The 22020-nt window shown below is 36.5% G+C and overlaps 1 protein-coding gene across 1 annotated transcript in view; it reads left to right on the top strand.

Moving 5' to 3' along the window:
* Positions 1 to 22020, top strand: part of FAM91A1 (family with sequence similarity 91 member A1) — a 32993-nt gene that overhangs the window by 7654 nt on the left and 3319 nt on the right. The window contains exons 8-22 of the mRNA XM_015592997.2: positions 2116 to 2222; positions 3444 to 3482; positions 4033 to 4145; positions 4554 to 4669; positions 5476 to 5588; positions 5865 to 5951; positions 7881 to 8013; positions 8522 to 8670; positions 9916 to 10050; positions 10192 to 10305; positions 14435 to 14507; positions 16254 to 16403; positions 18371 to 18475; positions 18994 to 19117; positions 20312 to 20381. Of these exons, the coding sequence (XP_015448483.1) occupies positions 2116 to 2222; positions 3444 to 3482; positions 4033 to 4145; positions 4554 to 4669; positions 5476 to 5588; positions 5865 to 5951; positions 7881 to 8013; positions 8522 to 8670; positions 9916 to 10050; positions 10192 to 10305; positions 14435 to 14507; positions 16254 to 16403; positions 18371 to 18475; positions 18994 to 19117; positions 20312 to 20381 (1628 nt within the window). The remainder of the gene's footprint in view (positions 1 to 2115; positions 2223 to 3443; positions 3483 to 4032; positions 4146 to 4553; positions 4670 to 5475; positions 5589 to 5864; positions 5952 to 7880; positions 8014 to 8521; positions 8671 to 9915; positions 10051 to 10191; positions 10306 to 14434; positions 14508 to 16253; positions 16404 to 18370; positions 18476 to 18993; positions 19118 to 20311; positions 20382 to 22020) is intronic.

The following is a 22020-nucleotide window of genomic DNA, read 5'->3' as shown; positions in this document are numbered from 1 at the left end:
AAAACAAGCACTACGGGTAGTGGAACAGAACAGTGTGCGGAGAGAAATACTTTGAAGGGAATAATCACTAAAGGGTCTGTTGCTAAATAAAATATATTTATTTCATCACACTCTATACTTGTACATTTTATATCTACCCTATGTAACATCTAGATTTTCATTATGCTTGGATAGAGTTCTTCTAGAATATATAGATCATCTAAAAATTCTTAAAAACTTTTGTCATATATTCAAACCCATAGTCTGGAACTTATTTTCATGTTTTATGTGAAATAAGGATCCAACTTGGTTTTCTTCTGTTTGGATAACCAATCGCATTTGGATAAATGCTAGCACTGTTTTTTCAGTAACTCATTACCACTGAATGGAAGCATAATTTTTGTCATACTTTAAATTTCCCTCTATATTGGTTAATTCTCACATCCTTTTTTTCACTTATTTGTTTTTATTCTTAGTCTGTATTGCTTGTATTACAGCGAACTAGAGTAACCTTTAATATTAGGTACAGCCAGGCCTTCCTTGTGTCTTTTCTTTATAACTTTCTAGGTGGTACAAACACCTAGGCTCTTCCTAGGTTTTTTTCCTTTATATTTATTTACTTTTATTAACTTTTTTTTAGTAGATAATATTATGATATAAAATTCTAAATTTACAAAAGAGTATAAAATGTAAAAACATTAGCCTCCCAGCCCTGTTCCTAGCCACCCAGTTTCTTTCTCAGCAGCCACTGTTAAGTTTCTTGTATGTTCTTCCAGAAGTATACTACACACATAGGCATATACATATATATCCTTTTTTGTGTGGTTTTATTTTTATACAGATTGTATACTCTAGTTCATACTTTTTATTAAAACAATATATTTGGGAGAGTATTCCATCTCTCTTAATGTAGTGTTGCCTCAACCTTTTCGCCTAGATATAAATCTTGTATTTATAACCGTTTAGTGCGTTGGTCTCCTCATCTCTAAGATAGGGATATAGTATTGAACAACTCACAGTGTTAAGAGGATTACGTGAAATGGCATATGGAAAATACCTGGCAGTGGCCTGGGACTTAGTAAGTGTTCACTAGATGTATGCCATCACTAGTCATTACACGGCTGATAGTATAGGAAAAGAATTATATCAAATATGAGATTTCTAAAATGTTTCTAGAAAGAAACTTTTGATCCTCAACAGTACTTGGATGACCGGAAATATGGGTCGGAAGTGAAGAACCTATATCCTGAAAAGTACATTGTGATTTTTCACAATATCTTCATTTTGACCACTTGAATTTTATCTTATTTTCTCCATTGGGAATAATTTAGGTTTGGGGTGCAATTAGATGGCATTAGGGCCCAGGGAACACAGGGATACCCAACTTCTGCTATGGCCTAGGCACTCCATCTTCCCAGAATATTTTCAAGGGAAATGTGCTCATAGCAGAGAATGGCAGTGGAAAGTGTAGTGCCTCTTGATTATTAGCTGGGCAGAGCACTCTATTAAATTGGATTAGAGCATCTGGACCAAAGAGATGGAAACAAGTGAGTATGAATAAACGTTCAGGTGGAGAGCAAAGACTGGGCAGCCTCTTATGCTGCAGAAGGTCTGTCCTGTTGCCACTGAGGAGGATACAGAATAGAAAGCCCCCAAGAACAAATTATACTGCTGATTGCTAGTAAATGGTGGCAGTCATGCAGGTGAATTTCCCCTTTTCTCTAGATGGGATGGGAGAAAGGCAGAGGTACTTTATGTCCCCCCAGTTTTCGTGTAGTATAGCAACTCAGAGTCCTTTACTTTTCAGCCTTCCCCATTCTGAAGCAGCCCCAGTCCCCTCGCCTTCCTACCAAGTCCATGTTCTCTAGTATTTCCTCTGCCTCAGAATTGTTGAGAGGGCCATGGGGATTAAATGACTCGTCGTAGGATTTATGCTGTACCATGAGAATCCTCTCTAGACAGAGTTGTATGTGGCCTTAACTTTGAAAGTCTTAGAAAACTTAAGTGGATAAAATAAATCAAAAGCTGAATTCAGTGTTTAAGTTGGAGGTTTCTCTTTTTAAATAGATATTTGAATTACACTTTCTTGTTTTATAAAATTGTATCACTGAGAACAGTCAATTTTGTTTATTTTAGTTCCTCCTCTGGAAGGTTTTGTAATGAATCGAGTGCAAGGTGATTATTTTGAAACTCTGCTCTATAAGATATTTGTTTCAATAGATGAGCATACTAATGTTGCAGAGGTAAGTGTACCAATGTCTTGCGAAAGAATTTAACCTCAAGATTGAGTTTGTATAATGCAGGTAAAATTATTTAATGATATGATGACAATGTTTTAAAAATCTACACAGGTAGATCATGGACTGTTAATACACTTAAGTTACTATTCTTGAGTTACTTTCTGTGTATGCATGTTAAATTTGGTAAATAACTTTTTGTATGTCTTTATAGTCTTGTACTACATAACAGTGTGAGGGACCGCTTGTATGACAGTGATCCCAGAAGATTATAAGGGGACTGAAAAATTCCTATGGCCTAATGACAGGTATAGCTTTCCTAAAGTGATCAAGGCACAATGAATGACAGTTTTGTGCTGGTTTAAGTCCAGATAGTACTGCCATCAGCCGGAAATGCTTGGGGCACTCATCTGGGCACCAGTGAGCTTCTCACAGACTTCTCCCTCTCAACCAGTTTTACTGCTGTACCTATCCTTGGCAGCTCTGATTACATTGCAAGATGCCCTTCAGCAATAACCATTAGGAAACTGAAGAAATAAAAGTTTTTACTTGTAGGCCCTGGAATGTACAAGGCATGCCAGGGGGCATGCAGCAAGGTCAAACAAAAAACAAGTAGGCCAAATTATCTGTCATGGAAATCAAGGTCTTTAAAACAAAGGAGCCATAGGTGGGGAGGGGACCTTGCCCTTTACCTAGTCTTGTGGCTGGCAGTGTATTTATTAGAGATAACCTTCTTGAAAAGGATGCCTCAGTCAGTTACTTGCCTTACAAAAGGAAAAGCCAAAGGTAAGGCTTACGCTTACAAACCTACCTTACTGCCAGCTGTATAAAAGTGTAGCATGTAGGCTATAACATCTAGGTTTGCGTAAGTGCTCTGTGATGTTCACACAAAAAAGGAAATTGCCTGTCACATTTCTCAAAAAGTATCCCTGTCTTTAACTGTTGCATGACTGTAGGAGACTGTAGACTATTGGTTGCCCTAGGAATTTTCTTATTTTAAATTAGACAAAATCAAAGAGTAAGAAATCAACATTTTAAGTTAAGGTCACTACCTAGATTTGTACTACTATCAGTATCTTAGAGATATAGAAAAAAACAGTTCTGATTTCAGAGTTTATTTAGTCTTTCAATTATTCATAATTTAAAAATTTTGCTGATTATGGTTAAAGTGTCTGCTGCAACTGCGATAACTAAGAATGTAAAACAATTTTTTATTTTCCTTTCTAGCTTGCAAATGTCCTTGAGATAGACTTATCTCTGGTGAAGGTAGGTATTTTTATACTCTTATAATGTAATTACTGAATGGATTTTTTTATAGGTTTTTGTCTTGATAAGCTACTGAGAAACAGAGGTGGTGAGATTCTCATTAGCTGTCAGAGGAAGTGTGTGTAGTAAAGGGGTGCTTACAAGACAGGAAAGAGCAAGGTAAAGGCCTTCAATCAGGATTCCACCCCACAAAGTGAAAGGGAGCACTCACACTGCTGTGCAGAGCTGGAAGCAGGCTGGTGGATGTCTCGTAATGAGGTCAGTTAGAGCAGCAGGCTCTGCTCCACCGGGGCTAGCCCTCTGGAGGGCCAGGCGGAGAACTGGATGTTTTAAAATCTACACATGTTTTAAAAATCTACACATAGAAGCATTCCCTCTCTCACGATCTGAGGACCTTAGGGGAAGAGTCTGCCTATTGAAATGGTTTTTTCTACTTATGGGCCGAAAATGTTTCAGGATCGCTATAGGCATAGTCTATAATATTTTATCTCTACAAAGATTCTGATGTCTCGTTTATTTTAATTGCTCATTTCTCTTATATTCCTTGCAGAATGCTGTTTCAATGTATTGCCGATTGGGCTTTGCCCATAAGAAGGGACAAGTAATAAATTTGGATCAACTGCATTCGTCGTGGAGAAATGTTCCATCCATAAACAGATTAAAGTAACTCATTTATTTATTATGAGCTTTTAGAGTTTCCTTTTGAAAAAAACTAGTTTCACTTAGAAAAATTGTGCTTATTCACCCTGTCATTTGAAGTGAACCTTATATAATAGTGGTTTTTGATCTTGTATGTGATGAATCTTTGTTAGAATCTGATGAAAACTAAGAACCCTCTCCCTAGAAAAAAACATTTACAATATCACATGTAACTTTGAAGCGTTCTTAAATCCCTGACGCCTGGCCACGGTCTTGGTTAAGAAGCCTTGCTGCATGTGGGCTACATCTCGGTTTCAGGCTTGACTATGACTGGGTTTGGATGGTTATAATTTAAGTGCTAATTTCAGTAGTTGCTTTTATATAAGGTCATTTATATGATTTCTAAAAAGGGAATGATTTCTTTATTAATAGGAGTACTTTAGATCCACAAAAGATGCTCCTGTCATGGGATGGCGGGGAAAGCAGGAGTCCTGTACAAGAAGCTTCGTCGGCTACTGACACTGATACAAACAGTCAGGAAGATCCAGGTTAGCAGTTACTCAGTTTAATTTGGAGTTTCTCTGTAGATGTGGCCTGTGTCTTAATATACACTCATAGAGTGAACTCTTTAGACTTATTTTATAGTTTTGTTCTAGATTTCATTCATTCAACATGCAGCCTTTGAATACTTATCAATATGTTGGGCACTGTGCTAGGTCTTAAGGGCATGAAATTGACAAGATTATGGTACCTTCTTTCGAAGAATTAAGTGTAGGGAGAGAGGAAGCAGCATAATCACAAAAACCACAACAATGTGAGAAGTGTTACAGAGCTTGTGGGGAGCAAAAAGGAAGAGCCCCCTTATTGCCCAGAGAGGTTCAGGAAACCTTCATGGAGATATTTGGGCCAAGAAAGAGGAAGAGCTTGCTAGCTGGTGAGTGAGGGGAGGCCATAACATGGGCTGAGCGCAAAGGGAAGTAAAGCATAGTGGTCGTTGCCATGGTTTCATGTTAAGTTGGGAGAGGAGCACAGAGTGGTTCTCATTCCTTCTCCAGGTAGCCGGGCGACTTGTCTGAAGAGGTTAGGCTAGTTAGTCTTATTGATCTGACAATGATCAAGTCTTGGTTTATAATTAGTTTTTAAGGAATTTACTTACAAATGTGAGTGCCTTAATTTTTTTAAAACTTTCTCTGTTGGAGATGGATAGGACTTGGGACCTGTTATGGTGACACCGTTGCTTTTGGTACTTCCTCGTTATTTAATAAAGCCAAAATGAAACACTTTCTCATTCTAAATAATAAGTGAAAAATTATTTTCATTTACTTGATTTTAAAGTATGATTTTCTTTTTTCAGCTGACACAGCCAGTGTAAACAGTTTGAGTTTGTCTACAGGATATACAAAGCGTATTGCATTCCTATTTGACTCAACTCTCACTGCCTTTTTAATGATGGGAAATCTTTCACCAGTAAGTCAAATTAGGTACTAGATTTATTCCTGAAAACACAACTGGTTTTGTTTTATATATTCCTAAGGGGAGTATTGTAACTTTTTAGTGAGGGCTCCTTTTGTAGTTAGAAGATCAGCCCCTTGCCTCACCTACCCTTAGGTTTACATATATTGGGAAGTGTAATATAAATGTAAGATGCTATGCTTAGCATGAAAAGGGAAAACTAGAACTTAAATGATGAGTGTAGTTATTAAGATACATTTTAATTTTTTTGTTTTTGTTTCTTTATTACAGAACTTGAAAAGCCATGCGGTCACAATGTTTGAAGTTGGCAAACTCTCAGATGAGTCTTTGGACAGCTTTCTTATAGAACTAGAAAAGGTAAGTCTAGATTGCTTATTATGGGATGTCAGGACATCTGGAACCTTGAAAAAATATCAGTTACGGATTATGTAGATTTTTGGTATATTCTTGCTCGTTCCTACATTATTCCTCATATGAATACTGTGGCAGTCATTTAAACTTAAACATATTGAGTGGATGAATGAATTTCGTGATTTTAAAAATGATTTGTCTATCTCCTCTAACTCAGCATAATTGGATGTAATGAAGAAATGGAGTATAGAAATCTCAAGTAATTTTTTAAACTGCATTTTTCCAAAACAGCCTTCAATTTTTATTTTATATTTTTTGGTATGACTCTAAGATCCCCATTTAAACAGTTTTATTAAACATTTTTGTTCCACGTATCTTAAATCTGGAACAGTGTCCCTGGATATCATATTTATATGTCCATTTTCATGATCCCTTTTAGCATCTTGAAGACTTGAGCCATATTTGCTCTTAACCACCTTTTCCCCATGACGACAGCCCTTATTTCTCTTAACCCTGGTTGCCCATTTGGTGTTTTTCACCAAAAAATTTCCCTGGATATTTTATTCTGTCCGCTCTTTATGCAAATGGTTTGTGTGCCTAATCTCTTCTTTGACCTTTTGTTACCTTTTATGCTTTAATGATGAACTCTTGTGTATTAAATGTGCTGTTTAGAGAATTTTTGCTGATTTTGTAATTCCTTTATATCTTACAAAAAGACTTACCATAACATTTTTTCATTGCTACTTCTCTGTAGGACTTTTATTTTTTTAGGGTAGAAATATATTTGAGATAATCCTTTTTACTAATTGGTCGCTTTCACTTTTAAATTTCCATTATTTCCTCAGTACTTTTAATATCTTGTTAATTCTATTTCTTATTTGTATCATCTTTTTCCAATAATTTTTTTTATTACGTTATTTTACTAATTGGTCGCTTTCACTTTTAAATTTCCATTATTTCCTCAGTACTTTTAATATCTTGTTAATTCTATTTCTTATTTGTATCATCTTTTGCCAATAATTTTTTTTATTACGTTATTTTTTCTTTTCTAGTACACTTTAAGTTCTGTTTTCCTGATTTTTATTTTTCTCACCTCAGCTAGTCTTTTATCAAATACAGCAAGTTAGAAGGTTACTTTTGCTCTTTATATATCTCTATTTTTTTTTAAACCACATAGTCATTCTTAAGAGAGCCATTTAGTCTGAAGTTTTGTTTTTAAAAATAGTTTCTTAGCTGTTTAAGAAGCCTCATCCTGATAAAACTTAATTGATCTTATTAATTTAATGCAGAACTATTTTAGTTACTTCCCCTTATAGACCTGTCCTTCCATTTTCTGTGTTGTGTCTGGGATGTCTGTTTTTATGTATTAAACAGGTGACTGACTCAGGGTCAGAAGAGTATGCATTAAAATGTTAAGTCCAGTAAAGTCAGGGGTTTTGTTCAATACTCTATCCTTACATTCTGGACAGATTATAGGACATGATAGGGACTCAGTGAATCCTTGTTGGATGAGTTTAAGCTGTGGTGAACAGCTATGTTGACTCAAACTCCATTTTCACTTGCAACCAGTAGTACAAAGTTGTGAGCAGGTTGATGAAAATTAGAGGCATAATTGGTAACAGTGGATTGAAGTAATTTCTGGATGAAGCAGAATATAGATCTTAGAGTTTTTAAGCACCTCATTTGAATCATACATGGGACATATATAATGGTATGATTTAGCATTATTTGGTTATTAAAATTGTTTTACTTGGGGTAATTTCTATCATCTTCAAGGAAACTCATCTGAAATTGAAGTTAATATTTGTGTCAGTATTGCCTGGGCAAATTTCTGATTTACTGATTTTTAATATTTTAATAACTACTGTATGGTTATATAGTAGGATGAATGGCATGATTATGGTATTTCGCACAATTTATTTTCTCTTGGTTTAGGTTCAGAGCACTGGTGAAGGAGAAGCACAGAGATATTTTGACCATGCACTTACTCTGAGAAACACAATACTGTTTCTTCGTCATAATAAAGATCTAGTTGCACAAACTGCACAACCAGACCAACCCAATTATGGTATGATAAATATACTTGATTTTGAAGACATGATCCTATGGAACTTCTTTCTAAGAAATTAAACAGGTCATGCTCACTTATTTGACTATCACTTATTTAATACGTTTTCTGTAGATAGCATATCGAATTTCTAACTAGAGGCTTGTTTTGTGAATTCCATTGCTTATCAACTGTTTCTTACCTTATTTTATTTTTTCTCTTCTCTTACGTGCCACTGACATTTGTATTATTTAAATCTGATAAAAGGTTGGAGTGTTAATTTGTTTAAGTAGCCTAAGGAAATACCATTAGACAGTTATCCTTTTAGACCAGGGAATAAAGATTATTAGCTTTAAATGTTAAAAGTGTCTTCTTAGAGATCCTTTAGGAAATTGGACACTGTTAGTAGAGATAATCTACATTTAAAAATTTTTTTAAATCTAAAGGTAAATATTAGTATTTTGCCTTAGACATTTTTGTTTCCCATTGCCAGTCTTTCATTCTGTGTGTGTGCTTGGTCATAATTCAGGTTTTCCTCTGGATCTCCTGCGCTGCGAAAGCCTCCTCGGTTTGGATCCTGCGACTTGCAGCAGAGTTCTAAACAAAAATTACTCGCTGCTCGTCTCCATGGCTCCCCTCACCAATGAGATTCGGCCTGTCAGCAGCTGCACTCCTCAGGTAAAGACCCACGTGGAAGGCGGCTGGTGCTGTGATTTTCTCCCTCCTTGGGGCAACTCGAAGAAGAGGTTTACCAGTTTATTGTGTTAATTCTCAATTTGCAGATGCGAAATATAAAATCGTTGTTGTAAGGTGTTATGTTCAATTTGTGAGGTATGATTGGTACATTTTATTTATGTATCATCTTGTGACTTATGACACAGGAGATTAAAATTTTCCTCACGAATGCAATATTTTAAAGATAGCATTTTTGGATGCCCTAAGGAGGAAGCCTGGATTGCTTTGAGGGATAAAATCAATTTAATTAGGAAAAATATAAAATGTTTTAGAAGTGGGGCGATGGTGCTAAATAAACTGAAAAGACTGTGTTCTTTAAAATTGTGAAAATGACTTCTGGTTTTGTACTTTGAAAATAAATCAGTTGCGTTGACTTGTATACTTAGCAAGGACGTTGTAGCCTGTGCCATTTTCAGAGTGGGGATTATGTTGCTCTTTTTCAGCATCACCTCCTGCCTGGTTTCCTAGACGTGCAGGTTTAATGGTGTAGAAGAAAGGAAGGGCTTCTTGTACAAGGTTGATTTTGTTGTCTGTGCCGATCTAGCTGCCTCAGCGAGCATACTCTCTCCCCCAAATTTGTCCTCTGTTTGACAGGAGTGTATTTACCAACCTTTTAAATAATTCTTTGTGTGCTTCCTCCAATTCCACTCCACTACACACTTCCCTTATTCTTTAACAGAACCACTAGGCGTAGTAGGAATTCATGAACTTTAAATGAATGGAAAGATAGCCCCTTTTGTGAGACATAGCATGTGATTAATAATAATAATGAACACTTTGATATGAATCTTACTGTTGTATGCCAGGCACTATTTTAAACTTTTCTTGAACAACCTTACTACATCCCTGTGAGGTAGAGATTTTATTGACACCTTACAAAAGAGCAAAAATGAGGAACAGAGAGCTTTAGTAACATTCTTAAGGTGATATTGCTGAGGGGATGAATCCAGTATTCCAACCTTGGTGGTCTATTTCACAGTCCATTCTCTTAATCGCAGTGATAGTATGTTCTTTCTCAGTTCCAATATAAAATCGATACGGAGCATTTAAAATTTATTTTTATAAGCTAATAGCAGTTAACATTTATATGAAGCATTGGTTGTTTATAGGACTGTACTTGGTCAGTTGTGAAACTTGGCTTCCTTAGATGAGTATTCCAACTTTACCTTACCTGTTTTATGATTACAGCATATTGGACCAGCTATCCCAGAAGTCAGTTCTGTGTGGTTTAAACTGTACATCTACCATATCACTGGACAGGGACCACCATCTCTTTTACTGTCCAAAGGTACAAGACTGCGTAAACTGCCAGAGATATTCCAGGTATGTTGTGTCAGGTCTTTCTGTTTGTTTAATTTTTTTTGAGGAGAGTAGAAATGGTAAAAAGTATTATGGGTAACTTTCTCAATTTATTTTCTTTTTTTCTAAATTTCATCTCATCTTTTATTCATTTCTTCCCCATAGGGTTATGATCGATTACTAATAACGTCTTGGGGTCATGATCCTGGGGTGGTTCCTACGTCAAATGTGCTCACAATGTTGAATGATGCTTTAACACATTCTGCGGTTTTGATTCAGGTACAGTTACTCTATTTAAAACAATCAGTTTTGGATTTTCATTTTATTTTTTATTATTTCTTTTTTTTATACTTTATTTAAATGTATTTATTTACTTTATGGTGACATTGGTAAATGAAATCGACTAAGTTTCAGCTGTACACTTTAACAGTAAGACATATATATATTTACACTGTGTTCACCTCCCATAGTTAGATTTCTTTCTGTCATCACATATTTGACCCCCTTTACCCCATCTAACTCCCTCCTCCCCCTCTCTGGTAACCACTAGTCTATTGTCCATGTGGATTTTCATTTTAAAGATCATAATTTGTCTAGCTTTCCGCTGAGTTGCAGTCAGATGTCAGTAGTTTGAAATTTGGAAAGCCGAAACGTGAGGAGTCAGATCTGGGTTTCGTCCGGGCCCTTGTCTGGCAGTGTGGGAGTGGTAGAAACACCCAGCTTTGAGTTCTGGCTTTACCTGTGCTCCTTGTGTGACCGTATTTTTTTATTTTTTTACTTTTAGGAATAGCTTTATTTAGATATAATTCACATAGCATGTAATTAATCAATTTAAATTGTACAATTTAGTGGTTTTCAGTATAGTCACAGAGCTCTACAGCTGTCACCATACTCAATTTTAGAGCATTTTCATCACCTCAGAAAGAAATCCAGCGCCTTCAGTTCTCAGTGCCCTTCCTCCCCACCCCCTCAGCCCGAAGGAACACTCATCTACTTGCCGTCTCTCTAGAATGTCTATTCTGGGCATTTCATATCCATGGAATTACATAATATGTGGTCTTTTGTGACTGGCCTCTGTTACTTAGGAGAATGTTTTTAAGCTTCATCATGTTGTAGCATGTATTAGCACCGCATCCCATTTTATGGCCAAAGAGTCCCTAGAATGAATATACCACTTTTTATCTATCTGTTCATTGTTGATGGACATTTGAGTTCTTTCCACCTTTTGGCTGTTGTGAGTAGTAATCACTGTTGCAAACATTTGTATATAGGTTTTTGTGTTTTACTCTTGGGCATATGGCTAGGAGTGGAAATACTAGGTCATTTGGTAACTCTATGTTTAATTATTCGAGGAACTTCCAGGCTGTTTTCAAAGTGGCCGCACCATTTTACATTCCTACCAGCACTTGGTATTAGATGACTTTTTTTCTAATTATAACTGCCCTAGCGGGTGTGAAGATGTAATCTCACTATGGTTTTGATTTGTATTTTCCTGATGACTGATGATATCGAGCCTCTTTTCATGTGCCTCTTTAGCTGTGTGTCATTTAGGAGTTACTCCTCTTATATTTAGGTAATATCTACTGTATAATAACAAAAAAAAATAATAATAGTAATAGCTAATGGTGAGGTGAGCAATTTATAGCTGCAGGATTGTCGAGGGAGTGAAATGAGAATGCACGTGTGAAGTGCGCAGCACACTTTCTGGCACATGATAGGTTCTTAGTAGAGATTTCATTAATTTAGTCAACTAACAATTGTACGTGCCATGTTCCATGCTGATTAATGTAGATATACAAATAAGACATGTTCCCTGCATTCAGGGAGCTTAAGTCTGGTGGGAAGAGTTGCATCAACAGTCAGTTCCAGGTTTTTGCTGAGTGTTGAATAGAATCGTATACAGTGCGGGCATTAAAGACAAGTCCAGCCTTGGGGCAAGGAGGAAGACTCAGGGGCAGCTCCTTAGAGAAAACAAGGCTTGGCTGAGTTATAAAAGGATGATTTAGGAGTGAGCCAGTCCTAGGCAGATGGGTCAATATAAATAAATCTCTGGACAGAGACTTTTTTCTTTTGCTTCACGGCTATTTCCCTGGTGCCTGGGACAGTGCCTGGCTCACAGTAGTTGTTCAGTGAGTGTTTTGCCTGTAGGTGGGCCCTCGAGTGTGATGTGCCTTAACTGTCCTGCTATAGAGCTTAGACTCTACCCTGTAGTTTGGTGGCAGCCTGTAGAGGGTGCTCAGCAGGGAGTTAACATGATCTGTTGTGTTATGGGAAGATCAGTCTGGTGACTGCATTGAGAATGATTGGGTGGGGAAGATACCTGAAGCAAGAGGACCAATCAGAGTTCAGTATAGGAGTCCAGGTAAGAGATGAGGACAGCTTAGATCGGGGAAATGATCATAAGAATTGAAGAGAAGAAACAGATTTAAGAATTATTACAAATATAAAATTAACAGAATTGATCAGATGTTTGCAAAAGGATATGGAAGAGGAAAAGAATGATTCCTGGAAGGCGTGGGAATGGTGACATCACAACTTGAGAGAATACCAGAGGAACAGCCAGTTTATGGGGGCAGATGACGTGTTGTGTTGTGGGCACATTGAGTACAAAGGTGCCTATGTGACATTTGGGTGGTAGAGATATCTAGTAGGTAATCAAAAATATCTTGAAAGTCAAATGAGAGGTTGAATAGGAGAGACTGACTTGAGTGTCAGCATCAGCATGTGACAGTAGTTGAAACCATGGGAGAGGGAGGTGCCTTAGCCCTCAGAGAAAACATGGAGTAGGGGTAGTGGTAGGAGATAATGTACGAGAAAGGGTTAGACATGGACTTGAGTCAGACTGCCTAAGTTCAAATCTTGAATCTACCATTACTGGTAATCTTGGGCATTCGGAACTTCATTGACCTCACCTGCAAACTGGAGATAATAAAAATTGCTATCCTTATAAGGTTGCTGAAAAGAATGACTGAGATGGGTAATCTACATAGAATGCTTAGTCCTGTGTTTAGCACATAAGATCTCAAAATACATTCGTGTTGTAGTGGAGGTAGGAGGGAGAGAGATTTAGAGAGTTCGTTAAGGAGTTTTACTTTTACTAAAAAAGAATGCCTCCTTCATTAAATTCTCTGGAAAAAATTCACCTTGCTGGAAGTTAAAACATAACAAAGTTAAGATTGTGATTGAAACCATACTTTTATCGTAACCATCTTGTTTAGAGCTTAAATCATAAAGGCTTCAATGGAATAGAAGTGGATGTCAGAATATATTCAAGTTGTTATATGAACCAACTAAATGAGTGATTTTTCTCTGAAACTTTTTTCTTTTATATCAGTATCTTGAATTTGAATGATGTATAAATCTCTATTAAAAGAAAAAAATGTATAGATCCCCAATGTTAAGTTAAATTTCTATTATAATGAAACTACATGTGAATAGATAATTCTTCATGCTTATTTTTCTTATATAACTGTTAAACCAAAACAAATTTAGGGATTAAACAAATAAAAAAGTTTTTAACTAACAAAATTCAAATGAACAACCTGAATGTACTGGATAAAACTAAATTATTATTTGTAACATAGGAATAGGGTGGTTATACTCAGGTTTTTAATTTAATTTTTGAGTTGATAGTGTATTCGCATGATTCAGAAACGAATTGCTAATAAAAGAAGCACGGGGAAAGTATCTCTGCTCCTCAGACACGCTCTACCCAGTTCCCACTCTCCGTCTCTCTCCAAATCAAATAACCACATTTACTAGTTCCCGCTGTTCCCTTCTGGAGTTTCTTCACGCACATTCGTGCGATTACACACTGACATGCCCCGTGCTTTTTCCTCTTAGCAATGGAGATCTTCCATCTCAGTTTGAAGAGAGCTTCCTCTTATTTGCAGCTGCATTGAAAGTACATACATTAACTCATTTAACCAGTCTCCTGTTGACAGGCACTTTGGTTGCTTGCAATGATATATATAATTATAGTGTTACAGCAAGTAATTTTGAACATATATCATGAAGTGCAGATTTTTGAATTTTGCGCGCCAGTCCATGGTGTGCCAGGTAATTATGGGAATTCTTACACCGCTTTTCTCTCAGAATTATAGCCAACCCATGTGCCAGTGCACTTGATCTCATTCGGTCGCCACTTGGCTAACACCTGATCACACCTGTTAAATCAGCCTCTTGTTTTTCATTAGCCTGTACATTCAATTTGAGACACATTGCAATAGTTTAATATATACTTAAGATTATTTGCTGGAGAAAAATAGAAAATTATTGAAAGCGTTTTGATGGAGTATTAATGTGGAATATACCATCATGTGGCACAATCATATTTATTATTTGAATAGCTATTATTGGAAATGTAGGTTTCTCATATACCTTTCAACTTGTGTTTCCTCGTGTTTAGGGACATGGTTTGCATGGGATAGGAGAAACTGTCCACATACCGTTTCCATTTGATGAGACAGAGCTACAAGGAGGTACGTCACTGCTGATTTGTATCCTTTTAACTAACTAACCTCTTTATCGTTAAACTTTGTCAACATTTTGGTGGAAAACATAGTAAGGAGTGAGTGCTTAAAATGTTGAAGTTCTATTAAAGAGTATTGGCAAAAGGTAGTTTTCTATCACATGCCTTTCCCCACAGAACTAGTAGAGTAAGACTCAGCGCCTTTGAAGGGATGCTGGTCTGTCTTGGAGATGAAGAGAGTAAGTAGTGTCTGTGTAGGTGGAAGACTGGGTTTTCTGTACGTTTAGCCTTTTAGTTTCTTTTTATTGTTTGTTTATTTGGACATGACAAGTCACATGAAAGTTGATTTATTTTTCTTTTCTCCCAATATTACATACTGGTTTTCTTTCAGGGGCTTTTTTAGGTAATTTAGAAATGGGTGCTAATGAATGTTTGTATACTACTTCACAGTTTACAGAGCACTTGCATGTATTTCCCGATTTCAGCGTTTGTTTTTGCTATTAAATTTTACTTTTGCCTTAGAGGATTTGAGTGGATTGCAGATTAAGCTAGTTAAAATCAAGGGGGGAAAGCACTAACAGTATTTGATGAAAGATGCTCAGCGAATTTCTGTAAAAATGAATTCATTCTTCCTTTTTTCTAATATAGAAAATACTTTTTTTCTTTTGAATGTTAAGAAAGTATGTATATTTAAAAGAAAAATACAATCTGATTAAAACTTAACATATTTGTATAGCGCTTGTGTTTCTTGCTCTATGCAAAACTTCTGTCTAATTTCTTTTTCTAAGTTTTAGAGCCGTATTGCTTGAATTTCAAGAGGGCAGTGAATGGTTCAAGTAATTTGACTTAACGTTAATTCATACAAGAACTTACTGTTCTTTCAGAATGTTTTTCACCACTGCCCCACCCCCAAAGTAGGAAAAAGGAAGAAGATTTTTATAAATGTATTTTTTCTATTCACATGGTTTGAAATAAAGTGCTCTCTTTTGGCCGTTGTAAGTAAATGTGTACAAAATTTGGAGAAGAGAGTTTTCTCTTCCAAAAAATAGCCATTCTTGAGAAATAAGTAGTTCTTTGCAAATGAAGTTTGCTATTATAATCCTCTGACACTTTATAAATTCTGTGGAAAAAATAATCATTCACCTGAAGACACAGAGTAGTGACAACAGGATACTAAAATTTATAAAATCTCAAGAACTGATTGGTAGATCTCTTGCCTTGAGAGATTATTGTGTGAATTATAAAAAAGAGAAGTCTTTAGATCGGGTATAGAGTATCTTTCTTTTTTATAAGTTCACATATTAGAACTTGAGTTAATATTTAAATAATTTATTAGGGACATAACTTCAAGAGTGTTGTTAGCTATAGTTTCAATAAGAGTAATTTTGGTTTTCTTAAAAAAATATATAATGTGTATTTAATACATTTCCTGGTAGAAGAAGCCCACCAAGTAAGCATTTGAGGTAGAATAGAACCACAGAGAAGCCTGGAGAATTTGCCACTGACTGGCTGTCTTTGCTCACTGAGGTAATTTGTTCTGATACAACAAATACCTCCTGAAGGCTATGCACGTGTCGTATGTGTACAGCTTTCTTTTACATTGACAGATACTTCTTCAGTGGAATCAGTCTCGATAGATTAACGTATAAAGGTAGTTCTAAGAATTGTTTAATAAAAGTATATTTAAAGCTTTTTTGTGTTGTGTTATTTTATAAAACTATTCACTTATAATTTGATGTCACCTCTTTGTTCTTAGAGTTTACTCGTGTCAATATGGGTGTTCATAAAGCATTGCAGATATTGAGGAACAAAGTGGACTTGCAGCATTTTTGTGGATATATCACCATGTTGAATGCTTCGAGCCAACTTGCAAACAGAAAACTCAGTGATGCTTCTGATGAGAGAGGTTAGCCAATAGTTGAGTTCTTTGAATTAGGGTAATTGGTATTGAGGCAATCACGATCTTAATATTTAAAAAGCAAAGAGACCTTTGTAGGGATGTCGAATTATTTAAGATTTAATGTTTTTTCACTGAAGGATGAGAAAATACTCTGTGACATCATTTGAACAAATACTAGTCATTGAAATGGAGAAAATACTAAGTGCATAACTAAAGGAATGGTGATGACCTGGGGTTGGAATGCAGATTTGTTATTAGGTTGTAGCCCTTTGTTGTCGTATCTGTTTTTATAGGCTTTAAATTTATGGGACGATGGTTTCAGAATTTTAGTTTCTTTGTAAAAATGTTTCCAAAATAGAATTAACAGTTTTTCTCTTCCAACCTTTCTCTTTCTGTCAAAGGCACCATTGTCTCCATTACCTAGGCTTAAAATCGTACCTTTGTATCATTTTATTTTCCACTCTGTCCAGTTAGTTTCCAAGTTCTGTGAATTAGTCTTTAGAAATGTCTCTCATATCCATTTCTCCCCTTCTCTTCTTTTTAATTTTCTATAACTGCCAGTATAGTCTGAGCCCTGATCCTTTAAACATGTATTATTGCAGTCATTTCCTGCTTAGCCTTCTTCTTTCTGTCTCCAATTTATCCTGCATGTTGACAACAGCTGATTTCCCTTAGACTACTTTTTTTTCTTTTTAATGTAAAATTTTATTTTCAAATTACCTTTTCATTATTTCTGCTGTCATGCATTTTAGCTTGTATGTGGCTTTGGTTGCCACGGTGGCGGCTCTGGTCCATGATTCTAGGAAGCCTTTTAATTCAAGTGTCTACCATTGATTGACTATATTCCCCGAGCCTCTTAGTTTAAAACCCTGAGAAAACGTTGATTGCTAGCCATTCAGTGGACTGAGTTGGCTCCCATTGAGTTAAGTGTCCACTCCTGGTCCATTTACTTTTGGCCAGAGGATTTGGGTAACTTCCAGCAGTGGACTGCCAAGCATCACAGGAACATTTTCCAGAGCAGAGGTCTATGGGTTAGGCAGTAATTTCAAAGCAGGTCTGTTATATCTGCCATGTTTTACTTCATTCATCCACAAACATGTATGGACTATCTGCTTAGGTGCTGGAGATCTTTAAATTTGTAAGACCTAAGGAATAATACCCAACAAAGCAAGTGAGTCAGCCTGCTGTGCAGTGTTAAAAGACTGCAGTGGGGTCTGATTCAAGTGCTGAAGCAGGACAGAGAAGGCGCATCTCAGCCCAGCTGCACTGTCAGAGAAGGCCTCTTAGCAAAGATAAAGTTTGAATTGAAATGTGAGATATGAAGAGTTAACTACACAAAAGATGATCCTTGTTTGTTTGGAGGGTAGCAGCCTGTCAGGCAGAGGGTGTCAGGGAATAGGGTAGCTTGTTTTGGCCAAAAGAAAGGATTTGTTGGATAGTAGTAGATGAGAGTAGAGACATGAGTAAGCTCTAGGAGGATCTTATGTGCTGAGAGAGATGGGAAGTCAAAAAAGCATTTTGAAGAGGAACGATTTAATCCAACTGACTGTTTCCATGGAGACACAAATGACTTCAGTAATGGTCTAACTGGACGTCTAAATTTGTGCTCTGCCTTTGAATCCTCGTTTCTTTAGGCCAGGGTTTCACAGCCTCAGCATTATTTATGTTTTGAGCTGGATAATTCTTTGTTGTGGGGACTGTCCTGTTCACTGTAGCATGTTTGCTATACCTAGATAGCTGTAGCATTTCTGTCCCCATTTATGACGACCAAACCTGTCTCCAGACATTGCCTAATGTCCCTTGAGGGACAAAATTGCCTCCCAGTTGAGGACCACTGCTTTAGGCTAAAGACTATTCATTGTTTTCCATTGTCATTTCTGTTGCCTATAGTCCTCTTTCTGTTAAGACTGATTTATTGCCAGCTTATACCAAGCACTAGAATCCTAATGGTGTGTCTATCCTTTAATTATAAGGGGAACCTGATTTGGCTTCCGGCTCAGATGTAAATGGGAGCACAGAGTCATTTGAAATGGTCATTGAGGAAGCAGCTATAGATTCAGCAACTAAGCAAAACTCTGGTAAGGTTTTAAAAATTATTTGCAATTTTAGACTAATTCCTGAGGTTCAGCTCTTTTGCTAAGTCATGTGGATATCATTTGTCTGCTCTTATTATCCAGTGGACCTTTTAATAAGTATTTTCTAGGAAACATTTTTATGTATTTAGAATAATAATTAAAATATTATAAAAATGTGACCTGAGAATAATGATGTAAGTTTCATTTTTCTCTGTTAAATATTTTGGTTAATTTTCTCATCTTGTAGGTATCTTACAGTTTGAGTGAAAGACCACTTTGAGCATGTGATAAAAACTAGGACCTTCTCAGAAGCGTGTACATACTCAAAAAAATGTGTTTTCCTGTTTCAGAGATTCACTGGCCTCCCCTCCCCCTGAGTGCTCTCCCCATCTAAACCCACTGCCGGGCGTCAGTGGGGGAGGGAGGAGTCTGTGAAAATCTCTGGATCTAAGAAGCCCTGGTCGGTCCTAACACGTAAATACAGATACACATGGTTAATGAGTTTATTTATCCTTTTGTAGTTGCCACAGCAGAAGCAGATTGGGTTCCTCTCGAGCTATGCTTCGGAATTCCACTGTTTAGTTCTGAGTTAAACCGGAAAGTTTGTAGAAAAATTGCTACACATGGCCTTTGCAGGAAAGAGAGGTGGGAGTTCATATTCATTGTCACCTTTTCATCTGCGAGACTTTTAAGCTCTCGGTGATAGTTGCTATGTCTTTCTTTCTTTTATTTCACACACGATCATAGTAATTGCTGTGTATATTTGTTGATTGAATAAAGGTTGCTAGTTTAAGAGTTTTGCTATATTTTCAGAAATTAACTTCAGTACCTCAGAGATTGGGCATGTAAACATTTTGGGTACGTGTTTTGGTTAATTATAATTACATTTGCTTAATTTCCCAGATTTGGTGAGGGTGTAGTAAAACGGGAATGCTGCTAGTAGGAACCTAGTTTAATCTGTAAATGTCTGTAGAGAATTTCTCTTGTGGACTTCTCTTAGTCTTAACATACACACACTCAAGTTATGTTAACATTAATGGTGATGATTATGTCTTGTGGAATTATGGCCGACTTTCTAAATTTTCTTCAACTTTCACATTTTCTCGAATGAACATGTATTACTAATAGAGGTAACGTAGGTTTTAGCTCATATGCCAACTCTGATCCATTGGTAGTAGCAGCTAAGAGGCAGTATTATAAAGGTTATGAGACTGAGTTAGAAAAGAGCATCACTGAATTTGATTGTCATAGTGGGGTGGCTTGGAGAGGTGATATCCACAGATATCTTTGACTTATTTATTTGGGAATACAACGTTGGATAATAAATAATTCATTTAATTTGCTTAATGTAGCTTATACCAAAAAATTAAAAGTACTCAAGATTGCTATTATAATTATTACCAATTTACATACTTAAAACATATTCAGTTTGTCAGACTTTTTATTGGGGTGTATTTTAAAATTCATATTTAGAATTTGAAGTTTATATCATAATTGCCATCTCTTAAAGTATGTAAACTTTTATTCAAAAAGGTTTTTTTTGATTTAACATTTATATTCACTAATAGTTTAAACTTCTTTAACAATAATTTTTCAATTTTGGTTATACATGATGTTTTACTTCAAAATGGTTTTTTTATGCACTGTTACTCCACATTATTCAGAGGCAAGACATTTCATTGATGAGAACCATTAAAATTATTTAAAATTTTTATTTATGTGATTAGGATGTATACGCATGTATAAATGCATTTAAACTGCTAAAATTAAACTCTTGTAAGAGATATTAGTTCTTGTCATTATATTTGTTCTAAAACCCTACTCCTTTTTTTTTTTCAGCCTTCAAAACCTCTTACATTCCAGTAGAAAACTCTCTCTACAAGTCCTTAACTTTGTTCACTCATTCCAGGTAACAAAACCCAAAATATTTAAATGGTATTTGTATAGAGCTTTATAGTATACAAAACACTTCCATATTAGTTTTGAATCCTCACAGCAGTAAGACATGAAATAAGCATTAATTTAAATTTTTAAATGAAGATGCTGAGATTTAAGAAGTATATTGACTTGCACATGGTTTCACAGGCCAGATCTTCAGGGTCTAAAGCTTGGACTCTCTGTTCTCTGCAGTGCTGCATGTAACAGATGTGTTAAGCATCTGCTGTGGGCCATGCAGCATCCTAGGTGCTGGTTCTTAAGTCTGGTGCACTCCGTGAATAACTGTATTGAGTCGCACTGCTGAGAAGGGCTTTTCTGTTGTGGTAATGAGAGCTAGTGCCCTGGACCTTGTGTACCCATCTGTCCGTCCATTCATTCCCACCCCACTCCCCAGCCCCCTGCCAAGCATAGAAAGGATATCCTTAACTTGATTTGTAGATAAACCTTTAGAACTAAATATTTCTTTTCAGAATATCTCATCCAACATTACGAAATCAATATTTTGGAGTTCTCTTTCATTCATTTCTTTCAGTAAACACTGGGGTCTACTCTGTGCCAGACCCTTGGCCAGGTGCTCAGAAACAGTGATGTCTAAGATGCTAAAGAAGCTCATGTGGTATGAGACACTGGTCGAGCACACATTGAAATGCATAAGGAATTACAGATTGCAGTAAATATTCGAAGGAGCTAGACTCCTTCAGATCTGGTGGAATCTAAAGGTGGGGCTAATTTAAATAGGTAGAGATGATATACAAGCCGAAACCTAAAGGATGGAGAAGAGTGCTCCAGGCAGAGCTTAGCAGATACAAAGGTCCTGTGACAGGGAAACATTTGTGTACAAGAAAACAGAAGGGTGGTGTGGCAGAAGCCTCATGAAGGTGGGTAGTGCAAGAAGGGAGGGGAGGGCCTTCTAGAATATGTAAAACTATTGAAGACTTTTAAACGAGGAATGACATTATTTCTAATTAATTGTTTGAAAGATTAGTTACTGTTTAGAGAATAGATTGAAAACGGACAAGCACAGAAGCTTGGGGACTGTCAGTTTGGAGACTCTTGTAATAGCCCAGGTGAGAGGTGTTGGTAACTGAGTACTCTTTTTCATTAAAACAAAACAAAACAAATTTTGGATGTATCCACAATAAAGGTTTGTTGTTTACACATGCATACTGTTATACCAATAAATTATGTATATTATAAAACACAAAAATAGAAGTTTTAAAAGGATGTAATAAGTGGAAACAGGAGATACAAGATTTCTAAAATTTTTGTCATGCCATACCCCACATTGGAATGAGTGCCCCACTTCGGAGACAACTGGCTTAGAGTAGGGTGGCTGGCAGCTCAGAGTATGGACAGAGTGGGGCAAACTAATTTGGGATACGTGTTGGAGGTAGAATGCCAGAACTTGGTGATTAATTAAATGTGAGGAAAAGGTTGAGGGTGTGGCAAGGGAAGAACCAAGGATGATTCTCATATCTCTAGCTCAATGCAGGGAGTAGAGAAGGCTGGGGAGAATCAAATGTGGGAAAATTAGTTCAGTGTGGACATGGTAAGTGTGGCGCGTATGGAGCAACATCCAAGAGCAGATGTGAGGTGGATGTTTGAACCTG

Source organism: Pteropus alecto, unplaced genomic scaffold, assembly GCF_000325575.1.
Source record: "Pteropus alecto unplaced genomic scaffold, ASM32557v1 scaffold164, whole genome shotgun sequence".
NCBI lineage: Eukaryota > Metazoa > Chordata > Mammalia > Chiroptera > Pteropodidae > Pteropus > Pteropus alecto.
Note: the sequence above shows the minus strand (reverse complement) of the source record. Positions and strands in the feature narration are given on the sequence as shown.